The sequence below is a fragment of the Phoca vitulina genome, unplaced genomic scaffold (genome assembly GCF_004348235.1).
Source record: "Phoca vitulina isolate PV1807 unplaced genomic scaffold, GSC_HSeal_1.0 scaffold8, whole genome shotgun sequence".
In the NCBI taxonomy this organism is placed as follows: Eukaryota; Metazoa; Chordata; class Mammalia; order Carnivora; family Phocidae; genus Phoca; species Phoca vitulina.
The window spans coordinates 44464173-44490604 of record NW_022589711.1 but is presented as its reverse complement, the minus strand read 5'-3'; the positions used below and the strand labels follow the sequence as shown (position 1 = coordinate 44490604).

Here is a 26432-nt window from a genome sequence, read left to right as displayed (position 1 = left end):
CTAAGCTGTCATAATTTAATAATTTAATAGTTGATTATTTCCCTATGATGGTCTTGTTACAACAGTGTGAATTTTTGCCAGAACTCCTCACCATCACAGGGCCCTCCACATCTATTCTTTCATTATTCTTCCCCGCATCCTTAAGAGTTGGGGGGACGGCAGGTTTGGCTCTTTGGCAGGTAGTGGTGGCAGCTCTGTCTTCCCTTCTGCTGAACAGAGTATTATACTTGATTTGTCATTTCCCTAGGGTTGCTCAGAGTCTGAAGAACTCACTCACACGGATCTCACAAGAGATGAAGATACTGTACCGGAAGCCAACTTACCCGTCTCCATGGAGGACCTGTGTGGTTCAAAGGCAGGAATAGCTAGCTACACAGCACAAGCATTCCCTTCGTGGGGGAATAGATCCAGTCAGAGAATTTGAAGGCTGCTTCCTGATGCGTGCATTAAGGAAACCTTATGTTCGGGGCAGGAGAGGAAGTAAATTCTGGGAGGAGATCCTACAGGCTCCCAGTCCTCCCTGGGTTTATCAGTCACGGACACAGAGAGTGCCCACTCTGACCAGGCTGTCTTCTTTTGTTCTAGAAAACCTTGGGCCACTTTTCTTTAAAGCCCATGGCTTTCCCTCTCCTGACGGAAGCAGCCGTTACCTCCACAGCAGAACTGGCTCTGGGAAGCATGTAAACTGTAGAGATGGGAACAAATGCAAGGTTTGGGTCTGGTCGCCATTAAGAAGGTCATCCTCAGGCTGCTGAGTGCACCCATGCTACATTTCCCCAGCCATAATGTAAGCTCCTTAAGCTTAGAGACCAAGTGTTGTATTTCATTCCATAAGAGTTGCTTCAATGTTATCTACATGAATACAATTTTGATGTATGTACAAAATAGTGTTAAGTCCAAAGGAGGTGTAAAATAATGGATAAAAGCACACAATCTGACTCACCTTCAGGTTTCATGAGGCGCTGAACAGGTAAACTCTGTCCTTTTGCATCTGTAGCAGTGTGTGTGGTCAGATCCACTGTGTAGCTCTGATGATTAATTTTGACAACAGTTCTACTTTTCTTTGCCTTCCTTGCATTCTCCAATTGCAGATTGGTTATTTTGTCAAAACTATGAAAAGTCCTGTTTTTGAAATATTGCCATTCTATAAATTCACTGATAAACTCTGCCTGGGATTTCTGTTCTTTGGCCAATCTCATTCCCTTGATCATTTCCTCAATTGCATTTCTAGCCTGTGTCAAATCTTTGCCAATTCCAAAAACCTCAATCAAAGGTCTTTTACAGTCCAAGCAAATGGCAATATTTAAGTTCTCCTGCAGCTCATTCAATTTCTGATATTCTTTTTCATTAAAATCTTTGATACAGTCATCTTCATTGATGTAAGGACACAGTTCCTTTGTAATCAGATCCTGAATCCAGGAGACAACGTTTTCTATACATTTTACACTTTCACCACACACCTGAAAACTTGCTGATTCTGTTTTCTTTTTCAAAACCAAAGGATTCTGCTTTTCTGGAGATTGACTTGGGGAGCCCACAAATGCTAAAAAAAGAAAAGAAAGGAAGATTAACTATTTCTTTCTCTCCCTCCCTCTCTCTCTCTTTTTGTCACCATGCTATACATTACATCTCTAGGACTTATTTATCTTGTAACTGGAAGTTTGTACCTTTTGACCCCCTTCACACATTTCACCCATCTTCATCTCCCACCCTACCCTCTGCTGCCTCTGGCAACCACCAATCTGTTCTCTGTGTCTCTGAGTTTGTTTTTCCAGATTCCACATATAAGTGAGATCATACAGCATTTGTCTTTCTCTGTCTTGTTTCACTTAGCATAATACCCTTTAGGTCCATCCATGTTATCACAAATGGCTGGATTTCCTTCTTTTTTATGGCTGAGTGATATTCCATCGTGTGTGTGTGTGTGTAATACACACATACATGTTACATATCTGTGTGTGTGGTGTGTGTGTGTATATATATGTATATATATATGTGTATATATACACATATATATATACACACCATATTTTCTTTATCCATTCATTTGTTGGTGGACACTTAGGTTTTTCCATGCCTTGGTTTTGTAAATACTACTGCAATGAATATGGGGGTGCAGATATCTTTTTTGAGATAGTTTCTTTTATTGTTACCTTAAGATAAATACCCAGAAATGGAATTTCTGGATCATATGGTAGTTCTATTTCTAATTTTTTGAGGAACCTCCATACTGTTTTCAACAGTGGCTGCACCAGTTTATGTTCCCACCAACAGTGCACAAGCGTTCCTTTTCTACACATCCTCACCAACACTTGTTATTTCTTGTCTTTTTGATAATAGCCATTCTGTCAGGTGAGGCGATATCTCTTTATGGTTTTGATTTGCATTTCCCCGATGATTAGTGATGTTGAGTACCTTTTTGTGTGCCTGTTGGCCATCTGTAAATGTCTTCCTTAGAAAAATGTCTGTTCAGATCCTCTGCCCATTTTTAAATTAGATTATTTCTTTTCTCCTATTGAGTTGTATGAGATCTTCATATATTAACCCCTTTGTTCATTACCCCCATCAGATATATTAGCTACAAATATTTTCTCCCATCCCATAGGTTGCTTTTTCATTTCGTTGATGGTTTTCTTTGCCATGCAAGAGCTTTTTTAGTTTGAGGTAGTCCCACGTGTTTATTTTGCTTTTGCTATTTGTGCTTTGGTGTCAAAACAAACAAACAAAAATCATTGCCACGACTGATGTCTAGGAGCTTACTCCCCATGTTTTCTTCTAGAAGTGTTATGGTTTCAGATCTTTAATCTATTTTGAGTGGATTTTTGCGTATGGTGTAGGATAGTAATCCTGTTTCATTCTTTTGCATGTGGCTGTCCAGTTTTCCCAGCCCTATTTATTTCAGTATATGTGCTGCTGAAGCAAGCATCCAAACACTATTTATTGAAGAGACTATCCTTTCCCCATTGTATATTCTTGGCTCCTTTGTTGTAAATTAATTGATCACACAGATGGTCCCTAACTTACAATGGTTCAACTTATGATTTTTCGACTTTATGATAGTATGAAAATGATACACATTCAGTAGAATACTTTGAATTTTGAATTTAGATCTTTTCCTGAGCTAGTAAATATGCTGCCATACTCTCCTGTGATGCTGGACAGTGGCAGCAAGCCGCAAATCCCAGTCAGCCAGGCAATCATGAGGATATACAACCAATATACTTATAACTATTCTGTACCCACAAAGCCATTCTGTTTTTACTTTCATTACAGTATTCAATAAAGTACATGAGATATTCAACACTTTATTATAAAATAGCTTTGTGTTAGATGAGTTCATCCAACTGTAGGCTAATGTGTTTTGAGCATGTTTAAGGTAGGCTAGGCTAAACTATGATGTTCAGTAGGTTAGATATGTTAAATGCATTTCTGACTTGTGAAATTTTCAACTTACAGTAGGTTTACCAGGATGTAACCCCATTGTAAGTGAAGAAAGATCTGTATATTCATGGATTTATTTCTAGGCTCTCTATTCTGTCCCAATAATCTATTTGTTTTTATGCAAATATCATACTGTTTTGATTACTATAGCTTTGTAATGTAGTTTGAAATCAGGAATGTGATGCCTCTAGCTTTGTTCTTCTGTCTCAAGATTGCTTTGGTTATCAGGTGTCTTTTGTGGGTCCATACAAATTTAAGATTCTTTGTTCTATTTCTGTGAAAAATGCCATCGGAATTTTGATAGGGATTCAATTTCTTTTATTAGTGTCTCATAGTTTTCAGAGTACAGGTCTTTTACCTTCTTGGTTAAATTTATTCCTAGGTATTTCATTCTTTTTGATATAATTGTAAATGGGATTGTTTTCTTAATTTCTCTTTCTGACAGTTTGTTAAAGATTAGCTATTTCTCACATGACATCAATATTAGGAACATGCATTTCATAAAAATGGTCAACTCACGTGTCAATTTAGACTTCAGAGACGGCCGGGGAGAAGCCAGAGATGCTTCTCTTTTTTTCATGCTGTCACAAAACACGTCCAGTAGGTGAGGCAGAAAGATAACAACTTTAACTTTTTTCACAGACTGGAGCATTCCTTTCTGGGTAAAGTCTTCGATGGCCTCAATTATGGCATCAGCAACTGTACCTGGGTCTTTTTGGGCATTTCCTGGAAAGGCAGATAATAAAAACCGGGGGTGGGGGGAGACCCAACTGGGAAGGCTGAGAAATAATTTGGGGATTCCAGTCCTCACAGAACAAATGCCCACTGCCCACTCTTTCATCATCATGGGCTTTTCTAGCAATGCACGAGCAAACACTTTTGAGGTCCTAGATGCACCAGGGAGCTGCTATTCCAGGATGTCAGGAAGTCAATAACCCAACAATGAACAAAGGACCCAGGAAATCTAACTTTTGATATCTGATGTTCGTATCTCCTCTGTCAAGTTGACCCTAGCTAACTGTGTTCCTCTGTGTTACAAAGCACAATTAACCTTTTTTGGCTCATTCGTGTCCTCAAAAGGTCCATAAAAAGCAAATGATGTTAATATATGTTGAAATCTCAAGCTCTTTAAAAAGAACAATAATTTTTCTTTTTTGTTCATAGTCACCCAACTAGATGCATGTATCTTTATTCTTCCAGATGTCTTTGGGGACCTGATTCAAGCTAAGCTGATTTTGTAAGACACCTGGAGCTGTAAGTTATCCATTATAATCTATAATTCTTTGCACACCAGTTATCCCTAAGCCTCTAGGAAGTCTTTTCTAGCACACTCAGTGAGATTTTAGCTGATTTGCTGGGTTCAAGGTGGCCACCAGAGCAAGTCTTTTTCTTTTCCCAGCATGTTCCATATCTTGTTTCTCAAGCCTACTGCCTAGGTAAGATCATGAAAAGTCCCTTGAAAAGTCCCATGAAAAGTCATGGAAGCAATCACATACAAATAAATGGCAGCTAGCAAATCACAATGAGGAGCAATGTAAAAGTCCCCTGGCCAACCTGGTGTGATAGACTAACAGCCCACTTGGATTTTCCCTGTTGATGGTGTCCACCATTACTGCAGAAATGAGAGTAGACCACTTTGGCCTGGCTATGTAGACACTTGTGAGAATGTAGACAAACCCCATACAAAACTGAACAAGAGGGTTTCTTCAGTTTTCTGGATTAGATGATCAGGAAAAGAGAGAAAGTCTCCTTTGCAAAGCTATGATTATCTCATGGTTTTTGGAAGAATTTAAATGGGAGAGTTCAGATACATTCATTCACTCTCAACATTTACTATGTCCCATCATGAGCTAGCTCTCATCTAGTCACTTAGAACACAAAGGATGTGATATATGGGCATGAAGAGGTATGTCAACAGGCGAAGTATGAGAAACTGTGGAAAAGGCTATGCCAGACAGAACTATGTAACAGGGGCATGATATGTTCAGCCTGGTGTGTTCGGGGAAAAGATCTGTTTTTGAGATTTTTTTTTTTTTTTGAGATAAATACAGGGGGTGGGGTATGTGGAGGAGGCACTGGGACAGGGAGCCCAGGTCTAGATAGGAAGCTATAATAAAAGTTTAGGCAAAAGACAAGAGCTGAACAAAGAGAAGAGGCCAGAATGAAGAGTCAGGTACAGGGACTGAGCAGATAGTTGGGAAGTGAAGTCAGCAGGACCTGAAGTCAGTGGCCAACTGGGTTTATCTTTGACCCTTTGTTCCCCCTTTTTTGCCACCCACACACCTTGCTGTGCAACCTGAGTCGTGCTGTACTGCTGTGGTTTACATGTCTGTCTCTCACAGTAGGCTAGGTGCTACCTGGTGACTAGACCCTTTTCTCAGTCATCTTTCTGTCCCCAGTGCCTAAGCACAGTGCCTGGCACATGGCAGGCACGTGGGAAATATTTAATCAAATTAGTTAATAAGCTAATGAACATAGGAGTGATCAAGGGGGTAGAGTCAAGGATTCTAGGTAGAAAGTGATGCTTTTAACATGATCAAGGATGTAAGAGGAAGGGCAAGTCTGGGAGAGAAGACAATGAATTGGAATTCATAGTCTGCTTTGAACTTGAAGTGCTTGCAAGTATCGCTGATCACCCACTCTCTCCCCCTAGGCAGGTGTCTGTAAGGAGCCAGGGAGAGGGCTTCTTTGACTGCCAGAAGCCGTCTCAGTTGCAGTGGCAAGTCAACTCATAAACACCACTAAAGGAGAAAGTTCCCCCGTCCGTTAGTCTAAGGACCAGCTCAAGTGGTGATACAGATTAGTAAAGATGACAAGCAAGGAGAATCTGTAATCCTGATTTATTTGTGCAGACCAGCAATGCAACCAAGTCAGTGGAAGAAACAACAGGTTTGCAGTAACCCAGAAATACTCATGTGTATATATTCATGCAAAACAAAAACTGCCTCATTTCCTTATTTTTTCTTGGGAAGGTCTGTGTCACCCTTGGGTTGTCTGATTTCTTGGCCCAGATAAAGTTTATGTAGAAACACAAGACCAGAGCTCAGAAAAAAATCAATGGAGACAGAGACTGGTGAGTCATTAGTGGGTGTCCATTAAAGATAGAGACAGAGAAAGAGACAGACAGACAGACAAACTGGCAGACAGACATGTTGGCTAAACTGCCAAATTGGATAATACCACAAGGGGAATGAAAACATAAAGGGACTATAAATTAATCTTTCAGAAATAGAAAAGTAATAAAGTAGATGTAGCATTCCATGTGGGAACATTAAGAGGAATGGTAGAGTATTACAGAAATTAAAATAACAGAGGACTAGAAGAAGGCTCAGGAAGTGACAAGGCCGGTTAAGGGTACTTTTGGAGGGCCTGGAATGCAAGTGTGAGACACTCAAACAGATTCCTGCGCAATGGAATCACCAATCCAGTGCTGAGGGCTCTCTCTCTGGGACCAGCCAGCTACGTTCCACTTCAAGTCTGAGAGTATTTGCTCCCCTGACCAGCTGTCTGAAGGGAAACCAAGCAGAAATTCCTCATCACCACCCAAGACTCAGATTCCTGGGAAAAGAGCTGAAAGAGCATCACCTTACTAATGATAAACCCAAAGCACCATCCTTATATATGAAGACTTACACAACTATTACGTAGTTTGAGGAAAACAAAAAAGGCAAGTAGGCTGAGAAGAGGAAGGTTGGAGTTGAATTTCTGACCCATTAGAACCAGAACCCATTAGGCTCTGGTGACTGGGAGGCTTCTGTGCAGACATGTCCTAAGGCCAACTCATAGGGCCAGCTGTACAAGAGGTGTGACAAGGCCAGGAATACTCCTCTCCATCCGAGTCAGCTCCTGGGAGGTACAGGCCCATGCTCTGAGGTTCTCCATGCAGAAGGGATGGGGGAGGGAGTTCAAGACTAAATAATGTAGGGGACAGGAAAAAAAAGAAACAGAGGAACAAGGAGAGAAGGAGAGATGATGGGCTTTCTTTCTCTTCCTGCCCTTCCTCTCTCTTCCCTCCCATAGTACAGAGCAGATGTCACTCTAATATTCAACACTATCTTCAGTTTTCTTCATTTTTTCCTCTTACTTAAACCACCCCACAGTCTTTGCTTACTCCCTTTGGGGCTGCCTTGGGATGAGGAGCCACCTTGACTCAGACTCTGCACTGATTATATTAACAGTCAGCACCAGAGCGAAGGAAAGGGGGATGCCTTGACAGCCAGAGGTTACAAACCTGTCCCAATGGCTGGGAGGCAAATTGACGAGTAATTCCGTTTTTCACACTCTTGCAAAACAAGGGAGACCGATTTCTTGACATCATTTCCGCCAATGATGTGAACAATATTCTTGCACCTCAATAATCCACCTTCAGTAACTATATAATCACTGTTGCCCTTTTGAGCTGGGAAACACAAGACAGAGAGAATGCAAAATTAGATACTGAACCCATTCTTTGATTGTTTAGAAAGCAAAATGTTTGCTTTGGCATATAAAGCATTTTATGTGCAAAGAGACTCCTAAAATATGCTTTTTGAGGAATCTTTCTTCTCTTTTTAAGTGAGATTACTTTTCACTTCTAATTGTCTCTGATTAGAATTCTTTGGTCAAATGTACGATTTTCAGATTAATATGTTGTCTCTCCAATTCCAAGACTCTCCCTAGCCTCTCCAAAACCTCCCATATTCAGCCTTCTACTTATAATTTTGAACCAAAAAAATAGTATTGTGTCTTACCTAGGCGAGAACATGCCATTTCCACATTTTGTCCAGCACATTCTAGAATTGCTTTGGACACCCCTACAGGAGAAAAGCAAGAGGGTTACATGAATTGAAAAAAATGAGAACAGTACATCTGGATCAGAATGATTGCCTCATTATCTAAAAAGCTTTCCTAATCATCAAAGGAATCCTAGAACCTGAGTATTTCTGATAAGAAAGAAGAAAAATGTATAAATTATCTGTTACCAATTATTAGAAACCACGTCAAAATAATTTTAAAATTAGTAATATCAATAAGCCAAAGTTGTAGAAACCAGTTTGGCTACAGCAACTATAGGACAGTTGACTATTACACGACTCAAATCCTACAAGTAAAGTACCTGCTTTGAGATTAAATGCTTTTGATGTTGAATTTACAATCACATCAGCCTTTTCTTTGGTGATATCTCCAAAGGCCACCTGGAAGATGATGGGACCAATCTTCATTTCATGCACGTCTACATTAGGGCTAGACGCAGTCCCATGGAAATCTGAGAATAAAAGAAACGGAGTCCCTAACCAAGTCGGCCACAGCAAGAACGACTTAAATCTCACACTCCCCAGATGCATTCCTCTCATACTTCTTCCCCCGCCCTGTGATCTCCAGCCCTTAACCAGCCCTGACTCTGAGCCCCAGTGATGGTCAGTTTCTGAGAAAGGATTACAAAATATAATATATATCAAGCGTGGACTTATGCTGCTGGCCACAGCGATGTCAGGCCCCCACACACCTATCTCACTCACAAATCACAACTAAAAACGCAGGATAAATACAAAAAGCCAACTAACTGAGACGTGAAAAGTAAACAGCAGGCAGGCTGGGGGAGGGAGTCAAAACTTGAAGAAGTCACCTGTAAGGGGGAGGGAGAGTTTCCCATTTTATTTTGTCTTAAAATTTTCCCTCTTTCTCTCTCAGCACTGGCCCAAGGTGGCCCACGTTGCAGAACTGTGTAATGAGAATCCCTATCTTTGCAGCCAGAGGATTAGAAAAAAGGGTCCCTGTGAACTGAAGAGTATTGGAAGGAATCCTCATGACTGTCCATATTTTTCCTTTTTCTAATTCAGGCCTTGCCTCAAGATGAGCCCAGTTGCAGAGCTCCACAGTGGCCCCACAGGGAGCCAAAACCCTGAGAGACATTCTGCCTTCCTGTCCAGAAGAATGAAGAGAAGGGGCCCTTGTGGTCTGAAAAGCATGTATGTGGGGGCGCCTGGGTGGCTCAGTCGGTTGGGTGTCTGACTCTTGATTTTGGCTCAGGTGATGATCTCCGGGTGGCCAGATCGAGCCCCACGTGGGGCTTCACGCTCAGCGGGCAGTCTGCTTGAGATTTTCTCTCTCCCTCTCTCTTTCTCAGAGTTTAAAAAAAAAAATCTTAAAAAAAAAAGCTGTATGTGTGTGTATGGGCAATACCTGTGGCTCTCTCTTTCTCTCCCTCTTTGTCTCTCCACTTTGCCCACAAGGGTAACCCTTACCATGCAAAAGTATGAGGCGGCTCAACAGCCGTCTTAAGCTCCCGGAGAACCTGTCTTCCTGGCCAGAGGACCTAGAAAATGGGCTCCCTTGAGCCAGAGAGTATAGGAGTCCCAGACAGGTGAGAGCTGGAGAAGGTACCCCTATTCTGTGTATGAATACAGAGCTGGAGCTGCATGTGTGGGGACAGACCCAAGCTGCATAGCAAAGGCCTAGAGAACTAAATTAACATTGGAACTGCTGCCCACACAGAAGGTGAGACAGAGCGCTTAGAATGAACTTAACTGACTGACTACTTGCTAAAACAAACAAAACAATCACCATTTTCCAGAAGATTTTAATAGGACCCAAGTTTCACAACATAGTATTTAAAATGCCCAGTCTATAATCCAAAATGGTTTGTCCTGTAAAGAACCAGGAAAATGTGACCAGTTCTCAAGGATCAAGACAATCAATTACAGATACTAATCTCAAGATGATCCAGATGTTGGAATTACCTGACAAAGACTTTAAAGCATCTGCTATAACTATGCTCCCTGAGGTCAAAGTAAACACAGCTGAGTGCCTGAAAATGATTTGGAGTGAATGGAAAAATAGGAGGCCCTGCAGTTTATAGTTTATAAACTCAAAAAAAAAAAAAACCAAATGGACATTTTAGAGTTTAAAAATACAGTATCTGAAGTAAAAAAATTCACTGGATGGGCAGTGGACAGAGAAAAGAGTCCATGAACTTGGAGGTGGGTCAATAGAAATTATGCAATGTGATGAACAGAGAGAAAAGAGATTAAAAAAAGAAGAAGAAAAAGAGATCCCAGGGACCCATGGCATGCTATCAAAACACTTCACATTCATGTTATTGGGGCACTAGAGAGAGACCAGTGAGGTAAACTAATTAAAGAATGACTGAAAAATCCCCAACTTTGATGGGAAACATACACATTCAGATTCAAGAAGTCTCAGCAAACTCTCTAAACAGGAGTTTGGATAAACTCAAGTATAGCAACAGCAGATATGACACAGGAGAAGCATTTGGTTGGTATTGTCTCTTTAAATGTATCTGTTTCTGAAAACACATGTCACATCATCCTCAGAAATTAGTAGCCAATCACTACCCACAAACCCACTGTATAGATTATATAATTTAGCCTGCCTACTCTTTCACATCAGACCACATAAGCACAGCCAATGTCTTACATGCTCAGGGGTATGGGATATAATTTAATATCTTCTTTATCACTAACTGATTCTTTCATAAAAATCATCACTATCGTCTTTCACTGAATAGTTATTTAGCAACTAGAAATAATTTCTCATCTCATAGCTTTACTGAACCTTGTGCATCTTCAGCCTTGAGAATTTTGTCACTGACGAAACTTCCATTAGTTCTTCTGGCAAATTCATCTGAAAATGCCTGGAAATACAAAGACAGTTTTGACTACTACAATCCTCCATAGATGAATAAATTTGATTCATCAGGGCTTTTGATCTTGCATGCACACATACTTCGGAGAGAACAACTCTCAAAGTGTTATTTTCATTATAGATTTTTTGAAATTATGAAAATAATACATATAATTCTGTTTTTGCGAATGCATTCTAGGAAAACTATTAAATGTGTGAAGGAAGTTATAAATACAAGCATATTCATTACACGCTATTTATAACAGAGAAGAAATAAAACAGTTTAAAAATCCAACAGGGAAATGGTTAAATAAATTTTGGTATATCCATGTGTTGGCATATTTAACAGCCATTAAAAATCTCATTTTCAAAAAATAGTTTGTGGAATAGGGAAATTCTCTTTTTTATACTATTAAATGAAAAAATAATGATATTAAATTGTAATATATAATCCCACTTCTAAAGGTACACACGTGGGCGCCTGGGTGGCTCAGTTGGTTGAGAGACTGCCTTCAGCTCAGGTCATGATCCTGGAGTCCCGGGATCGAGTCCCGCATCGGGCTCCCTGCTCGGCAGGGAGTCTGCTTCTCCCTCTGACCCTCCCCCATCTCATGTGCTCTCTCTCTCTCTCATTCTCTCTCTCAAATAAATAAAATCTTTAAAAAAAAAATAAAGGTACACACGTATAAAAGAAGACTACAATGAAATACAACTAAAAGAATGTATGCATTTTTTATGGTTCAAAGTTTCTACAATGAATATGTATTATTTCCATAATCAGTAAGAGCAAGTTTCTTGCCGGTTGTTAAAAAAACACAGTAGTAAGAGAAAGATAATCACATAGACAGCAACCACTTCCTTTTTTTTTTTTTTTAATTTTATTTATTTATTTGACAGAGAGAGACACATCGAGAGAGGGAACACAGGCAAGGGGAGTGGAAGAGGGAGAAGCAGGCTCCCGCGGAGCAAGGAGCCCGATACGAGGCTCAATCCCAGGACCCTGTGATCACGACCTGAGCTGAAGGCAGACGCTTAACAACTGAGCCACCCAGGCGCCCCAACCCACTTACATTTTTTAACTTCTTATTTGTCCCAGGAGAGGAATCGCTAGGGGAGTAGCCCTCTCTGGAGCCAGAGGTTGATGTATGTATTCTATGGTTAATGAACCTGTGAATTCCCTTTCTTTGCCTCGTAGTGACACCCTCAAATCATCACTTTCTTTCTCCTTTTAAACAAGCAAGAGAGATTTTTGGGGGGACAAAAAATAAGTAACTTTTGTGCTAAAAGATTGATCCAGTAATGGGAAGGGGACGTGGGGAGACTACAGAGCCAGGATCCCAGGCTCACAGGACTCCAGGGGCGGGCAGGCAGGCAGGCAGGCTCCGTGTGTAAAGGTGGACAGCTGGTTGATGGACTCTCTACAACCGAAGATGGTTCTGGTATTTCTAGTCCTAACTCTCCTACTCCCATGGGGATGTGCTGAGTTAATTCTAACCACAAAATAAGGCAGGGACACCTGGGTGGCTTGGTCAGTTGAGTGTCGGGCTCTTGGTTTCTGTTTGGGTCGTGACCTCAGAGTCATGGGATCGGGCCCGGCCCACGCGGTTGGGGAGTCTACCTGAGATTCTCTTTCTCCCTCTCCCTCTGCCCCTCCCCCCTGGCACTTGTGCACACGCGCACTCTCTCTCTCTCTCTCTCTCAAATAAATAAATAAATCTAAAAAAAAAAACCCAAAAGACAAAACAAAATAAGGCATTTATGAGACAACTGGAAATTTGAACATTGATAATTGAGGAAATAGGGAATGATTTTCAATTTATTTTAAGTGTGAAATAGTATTGTGGTAATGTTACTTTTTAAAAAGAATCCTATTGCTTAAAATAAATACTGAATTTTTTATGGATAAAGTATGTCTAGGATTTGCTTGGAAATAATATAGGAAGGAGGGAAATAAATGGGAGATAGAGATGAAACATACTGGCCATGGGTTGATAATTGTGAAGATGAGTGATGGGTACAAGGGAGTTCATTATACCATTTTGTGTACTTTTATTTATGTTTGGAATTCTCCTTAATAAGAAGTTTTTTTCTATATCCATAAATTTACTTGACATTCGCTGTGCTACAAGTGGTCTATACCACTCCTTTACTTTGCTGTACAGGAAATACATGGAAAAAACAATCTAACTGACCAACCAAGATGACATCTGAAAACATTAGGGCTCAGCTGCCAAAATAACCAGAAATGAGTGAGACTGTACCTGAATATTTTCATGATCACTCGGGTGCAGCAGAAATTGAACCTCTTGTAAAGCTGTCAGTTGAATCTTGCTACTAAAGTTTAACACTTCTGAAATTATTAATTCAGCAAAAATGGTTTTAGGAAACCCCAAATTTCCTGTTCCTATTGCTGGAAATGCAATTGATCTTAAAAACAAGTTCTCGGTGATTTCCAGACATTTTCTGATAATGTCTCTCATGATCTGAAAAGCACAAAGCACATCTTTATGCATCTTTCCTAGAAATGGGAGTTAGAACAAAAAGGACAAGAATTTAGCAACTTTGACTATGATCTCTGTCTACTCTCCTTTCAAAAGAGGTTAAGGGCAGTCAAAAAAGGAAAGAAAAGAACAGGAGTAGACAAGGAAAAGGCAACATCAGAGACCCTCTAAAAAGATTCAAACTCACTCGGCAAGGAAGGAAAGAAGCAAAGCAACTACTGTTCTAATCCTTCATTCTCCTCCATTCTTCATGCCCTCACCTTGCTATCCTCACTAAAGATGTGTTGTCTTCAATAACTCTTCCCCGAGTCCCAATAAAGATTGAGCACTGTAATCAATTTATATTATTAACTAGTCTTCGGGCAAAGTCAACTACAACTGAAAGAAATGGCCATGGTGATAGAACCCGCTGATAATGTGACAGACAGAGGCCAATCTACACTCTACGGAGAGGAGAGTCCCAAAGGTGACCCAATTTCCCAGAGAACCTAAAACTTGGCCCCACCTTGTGTGAAGATGTGCACCCATCTCTCCAGTCTGGAGCCACTACGTGAAGCACATGGTGGCAGTGTAGACCGTGTCCACTGGTTTGGAGAACTGTACCCATGCCAACAGCCTTCGCTTGGCCAACTCTGTCCAATTCCTCCTGGAGCTTTGGCCCAGCTTTCGCCAAGAGGGCCTGAGAAAGGAGTCCTTTATTAAGCTGGAGATTCACGGGAATGGAGTTGACAAGAACATCAGCCTTGAAGACAAAACCAATTTGTTTCAGATACTAACAAAGACCATTCATCAAGGATCACTGTATTTGAGCCCCTGGGTTTGGCACTATAGGGGGGAAACGATGATGATTAATTTCAGAGATTGAAATGCCACCCAAGGCAAAGGGTTACCAGATACTTATTTAAATAACACTCCAGGACAATGGAGATATAAAGCGAGATATAGATAGTATAGGGTCTCTGAAGGAGTGCAGAGGCATGGCTTGTGGGGTCTGGGAAATAGGAATCAGGGCAGCAGGGAGAGGGAGGCGGGGCAGTCATTTGGGAGGGGACCAGTGGGAACATACACCGGGTAGGGTTTTGGTTTTTTTTCTTAAAGATTTTTTATTTATTTATTTGACAGAGAGAGAGACATAGCGAGAGAGGGAACACAAGCAGGGCGGGGGGGGGGGGGGGGGGGGAGAAGCAGGCTTCCCGCTGAGCAGGAAGCCCGATGTGGGGCTCGATCCCAGAACCCTGGGATCATGACCTGAGCCGAAGGCAGACGCTTAACGACCTAGCCACCCAGGTGCCCCTAAACCAGGTAGGTTTGAGCTGTGAGCAGACTGCTTTGATCTGACAGAGCTTTTCTAAATTGGGCTCAATTAAGACATCAAGAGAAGAGAGGAGAAGGAATGTGACCAAGTGATATTCAAGGCTGCCCTGCCTGGGTCACCGAGGAGGAGTGTAGTTCACCCTGGTTCAGCACCATTGACAAGATTCCCATCCTCTGCCCACATCAAATGCTCTAATTTGTCTTTATCTGCCCTCAGCAAATTTGACAGGAAATTAACCTTAGATTTGCCAAAATGTGACAGGTATAAAGGCACTGAAAAAGTATACATGTATAAACGTAAGTATTGTGGGTTTTTGCATTTACTGAAAGCCTTGCGATTTGAGTACACTTGCAGTTCCCACAATTGAGCAGCCAATCTCTGTGGGTAAATGCCTCACTGAAGCCGCCCAGTCTTCTGAGAAAACCACTTCTGAGACTGGGAGGGAGGGCATGGGATTCTTCCCCTGGGTCCTAGTCTGCCTTGGGCAACAGGCTGGCTAGAGAGTCGCAGCACCGCGGCGGGTGTTCGGCAGGCAGGGACAGAAGGGACACTCACCGTGGCGCTCTGCACATCTCCTTTCACCAGCAGGATCCTCAGGCTTCCCTGGGACAACGGAATTTGTCTGTGTCCACGAACGTTGGTCAAGACGGGCTGGACCGTCTGCGGTACACTGGGCCCGGAAGCCATAGGAGGCGGGGGGTCCTCAAATACAGTTTTCACAGTTTCCGCGAAGGCCTGGACAGTCTTCTCAGCTGTATCCACAAGGTAAATCTCTTTCAAGGTGTGTCCATCCTGCTTAAACTGGAAGTTTTTCTTGATAGCCATAACAATCGTCTTCACACACTGGGCTAAGGGAAAGCCACCAGCTCCGGAACTGATGGCCGGGATGGCTATGGACCGGCACCTGTGTGTTTCAGCCAAACGGAGACTTTCTTCTACAGCTCTCTTTAACTGGAACATGCACTTCAGGTCCTCGTCGTCCTTCCACCGGGGCCCCACTGCAAGGACCACGTGGCGGTATGGGAGCTTTCCTGCTTTCGAGATGATGGCGCTGCCGGGGAGGATCTTGCCCATTTTCTTCACTATCTGGTCACAGTCCTGTTGGAGCTCAGGGCCGGCTGCTTTGGAAAGAGCCGCCGCCAGGCTGCTGCAGAGCTGCAGGTCCTCACTGGCACTGCTCACCACCACCTCGACAGGAAACTGGGTCAAGTCGCCCTGCTGCACCATCAGCGAGACTCCAGGGGCCAGCTCTACCTGCGGCAAGTTGCTCTGCGGCCCCTTAAGCGAGACTCTAGGGGCCAGCTCTACCTGCGACAAGCACTTCTGCCCATCCGTGCTGCCTCCCTCCTTCTCCCCTCCATTCTCCTGTAGGTCAATGGAACATCCAAACAACCGTTTGACCTCTCTTTTATAATACTGTGCTTTCTCCTGGAAGAACTGGCTGACCAATGGCTTATCAATACGGACGCTTTCAATACAGACGGAATCCAAGGCTTGCTTGACGATGCTCACGCCCTCCAGGACTTTGGCCCTTGGCCCAGTTAGTAAAATGCCTTTTTGTTTATTCTCAAGATTGAAAGTTACTTGAACATTTGTCGTCTTTATCTTTTGCCAGAATGGCTTTTTTTCTATCCTTAAATAATCAATGATTACGGGAGGCTCTATTTCAATGAATCTCTCTATTTTTGTGTGTTTTTCCACAAAGTCAAAAAGCAAGCTATAGGATTCATTCACTTCTCTCACACAGCCCGCGATGATGACCTCAGCTTTGGTTTTTGAAGTTAACTCATCGATTATTACAGTCTTTGAGGAGGAATTATGTCTCTTATGCAAACTGTGAGTGAGCCCTTTCCATTTCTTGCCATTAAGAACTTCCCTGTCCTCGATGTTGATGCGCTTATAACTTAAGGCACTGACCATTTGCTTTTCAGCATCTAATAGGACTTCAGAGGAATAGCCGATTAAGAGAACAGTTTTACCCTCCAGCTCATAAACTGCAAGAATTTTCTGTGCCATCAAAAGAGACTTAGAGAATTCTATACAGTCTCCTTTTTGCAAAAACTGGAAAATCTCAGGGGGAAGCTGGATGCTTTTTTGAACCATGGTGTACATCTTTTTCTGTATTTCATACTTTGCTTTATACACATCTGTGTAGAGGCCTTTGAAGCACATGTGTTGAGAAGCTTCATCATAACAAATCTCCATCTCTGGGCACTCAGTGTGGAGACGCTCCAGGACATCGCTGTGACACAAAAGAGAATACCTTCCTGGAGAAATGGCCACTTTTTCCTTTAGACTTTGCTCTTCTCTTTTAATTTTTTGAGTGGTACTTTCTATTAATTCCTTGATTTGTGGCTCAATGTTCTGTACATCCTCTGATTTCCCCACTAAGGTTACAATCCCCGTAAGTGTATCAAATTCAATCAAAATCCTGTCGTCTTCTACACTCTTTTTTATGGTGTCCCACACTATGGGATCCACTTTAAAGGGGGTAACTTTATATTTAGACCTGATGCTAGAGAATGCTGTGGAAACATCTTCCTTCCATCTCCTGATTCTCAGTCTGCCGAGACAGATTAATGTGGTCGCAGGTCTGATGATAACTTCACTACTGAGTTTGGACCATATTAGATCACAGTGACAATGTCTCGCTTCATCATTTATCTCATCAATCAGATGCTTCTTTTTCTGTAAGAACTTCCATAAGGGAAGATCTAATGATTCTCTGAATGGTGCTGGAAGCTTGATCAGAGGTTTCTCCTTTCCATACAAGGCCGTGCCCAAAGAGGTATAATAGGGAAACACAGAGAGCGGCATATTATTGAGGTCTAGTTTCTTGGTCATGATGGTGTGTAACACTTAAAAGGAAAGACATAAAATAAAGTAACCCCAGTGTGGTATGTTTCAAGTGGAAAAAAAAAAACAACACTATTCTATTAGGGAAAAAAAATCCTAATGATTGTAGAACTGGGATGTTATAACATGCTATGAAAAAGCAGCACCACTCTCAAGGTGCTCAGATACAAATTGATTTTTATTACTCCTACATAGTTATCCCTTGCTTAATGGAATACTTTCCAACCAAGATCACTCTATGTTGAAATTCTGTTAAGTAAATTCTATTTTCTGTTTCCTGGTAACACTTATATATCACCACCAGGTTAACAAATAGATAAGAATTTGTTCACAAATATGGGGGTAATGTTTGCCCCAGTGTAAAGAATACTCTGGTGCTCAAAGCAAAGCTCATGTAAGAATCATGCTATTTGCTGCTTCTTGTACAGTCTCACAGTTTTAGGCTTCATAGCTGATTGAGATTCCATTAATACCTCTAAGAGGAGGAGCATCATAGTAATTATCAGAGCTGACCATGTGTCAGACACCTTTCTAAGTGCTTTCCGTATATTTATTTATTTAAGCTTCTCAGCAACCCTTTGAGATAGAGACATGATTATTATCATCCTTATTTACAGATGATAAAACTGAGGCTAGGGAAGGTTAGGCAACTCAAATAGGGTGATGTAAAGGACAAACACCCGAGCTAAGATTTGAGTCAGTATCTGTCTAACCCCAAAGCCCCGCTCTTGCCCCTTTACCAGGGGTTCCAAACAAGATCACTTCATGGTCATTGGAGAGCCCAGCCCCTGGGGCCTCGGATTCAGTAAGTCCTGCACCTCCCCTTGTCCCTGCTATAATCCCCTCCTGCCACTTCTACTGGGGCGGTCCCTAGGGTGGAATATGTGTGTGTGTGTCTGTGTGTGTCTGTATATGGGGGGGGGTACTCTTCTTCCCCTTGTATTAGTTATTAGACAGGTACAGAGGTTCTAAGAAGGACGAGAATTAGACGGAACTCCAATAACAACTTGGATTAAAATAGCACCGTTGTAGAAAGAGGTTAAAAATAACTTCACCTTGTGCATGATTGTCTCCTAGCCCTGGAACCAGACATCCTGAAAAGAACATGGCCTTCAGAGGCCAAGACCCATAGCTTGAATTTCCCAAAATGTCTTTGTACAAGCTCCAAGCCTAGGCAGGACCAGTGACCACTAATGTGTACTGAGGCCACACAATGTGCCAAGCACGTTGCTGGTATAATTTCATTTGATCCTCACAAATTCCTCTGAGGCAAGTAGTAACGTGGGCCCTATTTTACAGATGAGAAAACAGGCTTTGGTGGGTTAAAGTAACTTGCCCAACAGTGGACCTGAATAAGCATTTCTCCAAAGAAGACATACAGATAGCCAATAGACACGCATGATAAGATGCTCAACATCACTAATCATTAGGGAAATACAGATCAAAACTACGATGAGATACCACATCACACCAGTGAGAATGGCGAGTATCAAAAAGACAAGAAATAACAAGTGTTGGTGAGGATGTGGAGAAAAAGGACCCTCATGCACTGTTGGTGAGAATGCAAATTGGTGCAGCCACTGTGATAAATGGATAAAGGGGATTGGGAGATATAAGCTTCCAGTTATGGAATGAATAAGTTACAGGGAGGAAAGGTACAGCATAGGGCATAGAACCAGTGACATTGTGATAGCGCGGTATGGTGACAGATGGGAGCTACACCTGGGAGCAGAGCGTACAGAGTTGTTGAATCGCTCTGTTGTACACCTGAGACTATTGTAACATTGGGTGTCAACTATACTTCAATAAAAATATATATAGGGGCGCCTGGGTGGCGCAGTCGGTTAAGCGTCCAGCTCTTGGTTTCGGCTTAGGTCATTTCCTTGGGGTTGTGAGATCAAGCCCCACATCAGGCTCTGTGCTCAGTGTGGAGTCTGCTTGAGGTTCTCTCTCTCTCCCTCTCCCTCTGCCCCTCCACTTGTGCTCTCTTTCTCTAAAATAAATAAATAAATAAATCTTAAAATATATATAATAATAAATAAGTAAAGTAATAAAGTAATTTGCCCAAGATCACAAAGCTAGTAAGCACCAAAGTCAGGATTTGAACTCTGATCCGTCTGACCGAAGAACCATCACAGATGTCACCTCACTATGCCTTAAATTCTCCATCCTGTTTCCTCCTCTTCAAGAAAAAGTAACTATATGCACAGCATTACTAGGATTCAGTGAGCTACTGTGGCAGAAAACACAGCAAAAGATCTTACCTAGAGTAGGTATTAGATAAGAGTTCTTTTCCTTAAGATTTTGTGAATCAGATTTTATAAATTGAACAAAATAATTCCAGAGTAAGTGCCTAACTTACTCCTCTCAAATAATCTACATAAATGTAGACTGCTAAATAAATTATGTTTTTAATCCAGCTTTAACTACAGTTGGCCTCCTTACTAATAATAGCCCCTAAGAAAAATTAATGTTTTGGGTTTTTTTTAAAGATTTTATTTATTTACTGACAGAGAGAGAGAGAGTAGCAGAGGGAGAGGGAGCGGCAGACTCCCTGCCGAGCAGGAGCCCAATGCGGGGCTCGATCCCAGGACCCTAAGATCATGACCTGAGCCGAAGGCAGATGCCTAACTGACTGAGCCACCCAGGTGCCCCAAGAAAAATTAATGTTATAGGTGAACAGGTGATTGGCAAAGAATGGAGACCTTAAGAGCACAGATTAAGGGCCAGACTAGCCAGGTTCAAATCCTGGCTCTGTCACTACACTAGCTGTGTAAACTTAGGTTATTTGACCTTTCTGTGCCTGTTTCTCATTTGTAAAACAGGGATTACAGTAATAGCAATGCCCACAAAGCAGTGTCTGCAAATGCACTTTGCAGCACCCTGCAGAGCTATGCAAATGTAAGTCATGATTATAAGAAGGAGAGGCCACAGAAAGAAAGGGAAAATCGGTATATCTCAGACCACGGAGAACAGAGAGTTCGTGAGTTTAGACGAGGAGGCGTGGTCAACATAGTCAGATGGTACAAAGAGGTCAGGATGAAGGGGAGATTTGAGAGTGCCCTACTGCTCCTAGACGTGGCTCTGCATAAAACAACCCTAACTAAATAGTCATACAAGTGTAATGTAGACACTCTGAGGACACACCCAACTGCCCCAGGCTTTCAAGAGGTTCGAAGCCCCACCATAAACGGGAGGCTCACTTCTAGAGTAGGCAGCTTTATGGAGCTCTCTCCCTGGGCCCAGGCCCAGGCTCGGGGAGATTGAAAGAAATTGTGACAGAAGCTCCTCTTTTGTCCCCCTGCTCAAGGAACACTAGGACTTTCATTCCATTTTAATCCAAAGCGTATCTTCACCCCAGTTTCCGCAGCTCCTCAAAGCCAAAGGGAGTTTCCTCCACGGATCCCCCACGGAGCAGTTTATCTTCATTGGGTGGAATACCATGTGATCGTGTCTCATACTCCCCCTGTTAGTCCCAAACCCACTGTTCCTTCTCTCCCTAAGAAGGCTGGCCCCCTAATTCCCACGCCTCCGCCTTCACCTCTGAACATCAAGTGGAATCTCCAAGCTGACTGTACGTGCCTCCGAGAACTGGCAATCTAATATCTACAAAACCCTTAGAGGTGTTTCCCTGAGGTTCAGCTGAACATGGTTTTCACGGGGTTGCTGCAAAGAACAATCCAGCAGGCATCCACTGGATGCCATTAACCACCCCTATGAATTTCTGAATGATGAGACTGACACGTGAAAGGGGGAAGTAGTGATACTTCACAGGAAGTGTATGTGTTTCTGAGTATTTCTTTACCTAGCCTTGTTGGGATGAACTTGAGAATTTCTACCAAGTAGACAGCTAAAACACAGATCATCTTTTTTTTAATACAGTATTTCAAAGAGTCTAAGAATTATGGATTTTTCACTATAGGTAGAGACTCATGAGAGAATCTCCTTATATCTTTCAAAACTCGGCCCTGCTTCTCTAAAGTTTAAATCACTGGACTCATTAATGATCATATCCCAGATGAGCAGGATTACTAATGGATTTCCAGTGAAATTTATGAATAAAAAATAAAATGCATCAGAACTCAACTGATAACTGATAAGATCTGCTAAAAGGGCTTAGATCATGTCAGGTAGGTTCACAAAATCAGGCTCATAGACATTACCTTTTTTGTCAAAAAACTCAATCAGAGCCGAATTCTCTTCAGGCAAACACTCAATACTGGCAATTCTTCCTCCTCCATTTTGAGGATTTTCAAATAAGCATTTCAGATTATAGTCATCAACACCAGGTGGCAGGTTTTCAACCCTGATTGTTTTCGTCACTTCCAGAAGTCTTGGAGAAAGCTGGAGTTGTTTCACTAAGTGGTGCCTGGGACAATCATTAACAAATTTCACAGCATCTACAAATCAAAATCAATCAATTAATCCATCCATCCATTAGAAAATTATGATCATACCTTTATGTTATACAGAAGAAACTGAATATTAATTGAGATAAAGGAGATAGCTAAGCACTCAATTTTTAGAGGCAAGATTTTCATTTCTTTTTTTTTTTTTTTAAGATTTTATTTATTTGAGAGAGAGAGAGAGACAGATATGGACAGAGAGAGCATAATCAGGGAGGAGCGGGAGAAGCAGGCTCCGCCGAGCAGGGAGCCCGACATGGGGCTCCATCCCAGGACCCTGGGACCACGACGCAAGCCGAAGGCAGACACTTAACCCACTGAGCCACCCAGGCACCCCAAGATTTTCATTTCTATATGAGAATTTACGTTCTTACAACTCCCGGTCTCTGAGCAGTAACAAGCATACATGTGAACGTTTTACCTGGCGTACTGCCACGGAGCTGTGTTCCTGCCTGCAGGCACAGCTCTCTCCAACCCCCCTTGACGTCCTACCCGAGTGCTCTGTCTACAGTACAAATCTCCTCACTCCCCTCCTTTCTCAAGTCCTACAATGGCTCCCCATTACCCGCAGACATCAGTTCACGCTCCTTAGCTAGGCTTAAAATGCCTTGGTTGGCTATTTGACTCCAAACTAATTTCCAAACATCACCTCTGGTTATTCTCGGCCATTCATTTTATTTTCCTTGTTGCCACAAAAACTAGTCATTATTTTGAAAACCCTATTCTCTTTTGCCTCACTATATATAGTTACCTGTACCTGAAATGCCCTTCTCCAATTTTTTTTTAATCCTGTCCTATTCCTCCTTCAAGACTCAGCCTGATTATCTCATTCAAATTAATAAATATCGACGGTGGGCTCATGATGTGCCAGGCACTGTGCTAGGATCTGGAGATAGAGAGATGAATATAACAAGTCCTTGAAAATTCACCATCTAGGGGCGCCTGGGTGGCTCAGTCGTTAAGCGCCTGCCTTCGGCTCAGGTCATGATCCCGGAGTCCTGGGATGGAGTCCCACTTTGCTTTGGGCTCCCTGCTCAGCGGGAAGCCGGCTTCTCCCTCTCCCACTCCCCCTGCTTGTGTTCCCTCTCTCGCTGTCTCTCTCTCTGTCAAATAAATAAATAAAATCTTTAAAAAAAATAGAAAAAAGAAAATTCACCATCCAGGAGTGGGGAGGCGGGTCTTGAAAGCACACAAATGGCCTATTGTGGGATCAGATGATGCAGGAAGACAAATACTGGGAATCCCACAAGGACTGTCAGAGTAAGTGGTTGCTGATCTGAGTTTTGAAGGACAGAGCAGAGTTTAGCTTATAGATTAGGGGAGGAAACGTTTCCCGCAGAGAGAAGAGCAGTGGCAGGAAATAACAGTGTATTGGGGACCTGGGAGACTGGGACCAGTGGAGTATAAACTTCATAGAAGGGAGTAAGCAAGGCAAAACCAAGCCACCTTGTTTGGATCCCCTTTCCTCCCATTCCCCACAGCCTGCCGTTCACAGCGGAGGGAGGCAGCTTCTCTCACATCTTCATTTTTCATTTACATATGGGTCTCCAACTCCATAGGAGTTCCTCAAGATCAGGAACCAAGAATTATTCATCTCTGTACCCACAGCACCTAAACAAGTGCCTGGCACATAGTAGGTATTCAAGATTTTTGATTAATGAACAAAAGCAAGTCCACTCAGTTTTTCCTTTTTAAGAAATAATTATAAATCTGACATGAGAATAGCTCCCTTCATTGAGTCCTTACCACGCGTCAGGGACTATATTAAGAGCAGCTTTGCACACATTGTCTCATTTAATCCTCTTAAAAGCTGTATCAGGTAGGTATTTTTTCCTCTAGTCTATGGAGGAGAGAAGTCAAGTACAGAGGGGAGTAACCTGGACAAGCTCTGATAATTAGTCAAATGGTGGAGCTAGAATTTTGACTTCATGACCATCCTCCTGCATGGCCATGGAACAGTGAGGGCTCGGATTGGAAAACTGCCTGGTCCTTCTGGACATGACTCCTCACACGGACCTTGAAGAGCACTCATTTCCTGCATCCCATGCACTTCCTCTCCTGCATGTGGGATGACCATGAAAGTACTAAGGAAATACATGGTAAAGGACGTAAGAGAAGAGGCTGTGTAGAGGTGGGCCACGGGGTTCAAATCCAAGAATTTATTAGCATCTCTGCACCTCTGTCTCCTCAATTGTAAAATGAGGAGGAAGAACAATGATCTCAAAAGGTTGTTAAAAGGAACAAATGAATTAACACATGTAATGAGCTTAGCATAGTACCTGACTTACAGTATCTCTATATGAGTGTCTGCTATTATCAACATTACTACATTCCAATAAGTCCAGTTTGGTAACACAGATCAGTATTTACTTCTCCCAGTGAGATAACGCATGTAAAGATGCTGAGTCTTCTGCTTGGAATCACTTTTATAACCTTAGACTTTAGATTTCTATTTGGGTGTGTTATCTCTCTCTCTGTCTCTCTGTCTCTCTGTCTCTCTCTCTCTCTCACACACACACACACACACACACACACACCCTCATACAATGAAGTCTGATTTACTGAACATACCAGAATTTCATTTTAAAACAAATTTGCTTCTCTTTCAAAATAAAAAAACATCTATATTATCCTGAAGTCCTTTCTTACTAGCTACGAGAAAAAGTCAAGCTTTCAGAGTCATTCCATTAGCTAGGTGTCTCAAATCCCAAAGTGGGGTGCAAAGAAGATTGGCAAATGCAGTATCATTTGATCTTACCCACATGCGTTAGAAAGGTAACTACAGCAACGTCAAAATCTTGTAATACTTCCACTTGAAAAGCATCATTGGACAGGCCAGTTATATTCTCCACTATCAAGATTAACATTATATCAGTTACATTTGTCTTGAGATTTTCAAATGCAACCGAAGAGGCTGTATTTTCACACTCTTCTGACGTATCTTCCATTTTCTCTGATCTTCTACTGGGAGTAAGTTTTGTATCCAGTTCTTCTGACACATCTGATTTTAGAAGGACGAAAGAGGTACAAGATGTTACATTTGTCTATCATGGTCTTAGCAAATTATCATAAGACGCTGTCCTCTTTCCTTTTCAATCTCTTGGCTAAGTCAAATAAAAAAAGATCTGAGAAGGCTTTTTGCTTAATTTAGTTAAAAATAAAATGTAACATTTAACTGTTATTGTTAAGTTTGATTTTTAGTATGCCCTTTTCTGCCTTGTCTCTTTGAGGAACCTGTCTTTTTTTTTTTTTTTTTTTAAAGATTTTATTTATTTATTTGATAGAGACACAGCGAGAGAGGGAACACAATCAGGGGGAGTGGGAGAGAGAGAAGCAGGCTTCCCGCTGAGCGGGGAGCCCGATGTGGGGCTCGATCCCAGGTCCCTGGGACCATGACCTGAGCCGAAGGCAGACGCTTAACGACTGAGCCACCCAGGCGCCCCAGAACCTGTCTTTCATAGCCTTTGACATATGCTTCCATCAAGCACCTTATACAGTTACTGAATTCAGCTTCTCAAAAGCAAGGGACATGTTTATTCATCCTTGTATTGCTGGCACCTAGTATATACTTGAGGCTCAAGAGTGCCGAATCAGAGATTTACTGCTTGGGCCACTGGAGGAAAGCAAGAATATCTGATGACATGTAACATATGATTCTCTGAAAAGTAATACGTTTTCATCACTGAAGATAAAAAAGGATACTCGTTGAATGACTAAGGAACACACATAAAGTAAAATGGCCTAGAGAGCTGTATGTATACATCAAGCTCACCGAACAGCAATCCTCCCAGCCAGCTTGTTCCTCTCCATTTTTGGCCCTACGTGAGTTCCATCTATGCATCAGGTCAGTCCCACTCTATGCTTGCCCAGTGCAGCATGATGCATATGATATAATCTTTAGACATTCTGTGAGTGACTGTTCAACTGGGGCCCTTATTATGTTCAAGGCACTGGAGGTGTGGAGAGGGGTGCATACAGAAAACATCAGATAAGGAACTTACAGGTTTTCTAATGGAGGTATACAAGACAAATGAGAAAAGGAACTGACATTTGTAAATGTTTATCACGGCAGAGTAAAATGCTACGTGCTCAACAAATCCATTTTGTTTTCTTTCTGGGCAACGTTTCCCAGACTTCCCACAGCCAAGTTCATGTGGCTAATGGAATAGGGGTGAAAGTGTGAATTGCACTTCCACGCCTGGCAAGTACAAATCTCCTTTATGTGAATTTCCATTCTCCTTTGCAGTGACTTTGGAGGCCACGTATCAAAAGTAATCTTGTCAAAAGATG

The 26432-nt window shown here is 42.1% G+C and overlaps 1 protein-coding gene across 3 annotated transcripts in view; it reads right to left on the bottom strand.

The window, feature by feature from the left end:
- The window catches only part of PARP14 (poly(ADP-ribose) polymerase family member 14), a 41566-nt gene that overhangs the window by 5889 nt on the left and 9245 nt on the right, over positions 1-26432 (bottom strand). For all 3 annotated transcript variants that reach the window (XM_032406680.1, XM_032406682.1, XM_032406681.1), the window contains 11 exons: positions 24901-25143; positions 21900-22136; positions 15436-17738; positions 14071-14307; positions 13326-13547; positions 10996-11074; positions 8537-8686; positions 8172-8234; positions 7673-7840; positions 3961-4167; positions 944-1543 (listed from right to left, as the gene is read on the bottom strand). In XM_032406680.1, the coding sequence (XP_032262571.1) occupies positions 944-1543; positions 3961-4167; positions 7673-7840; positions 8172-8234; positions 8537-8686; positions 10996-11074; positions 13326-13547; positions 14071-14307; positions 15436-17738; positions 21900-22136; positions 24901-25143 (4509 nt within the window). The remainder of the gene's footprint in view (positions 1-943; positions 1544-3960; positions 4168-7672; positions 7841-8171; positions 8235-8536; positions 8687-10995; positions 11075-13325; positions 13548-14070; positions 14308-15435; positions 17739-21899; positions 22137-24900; positions 25144-26432) is intronic.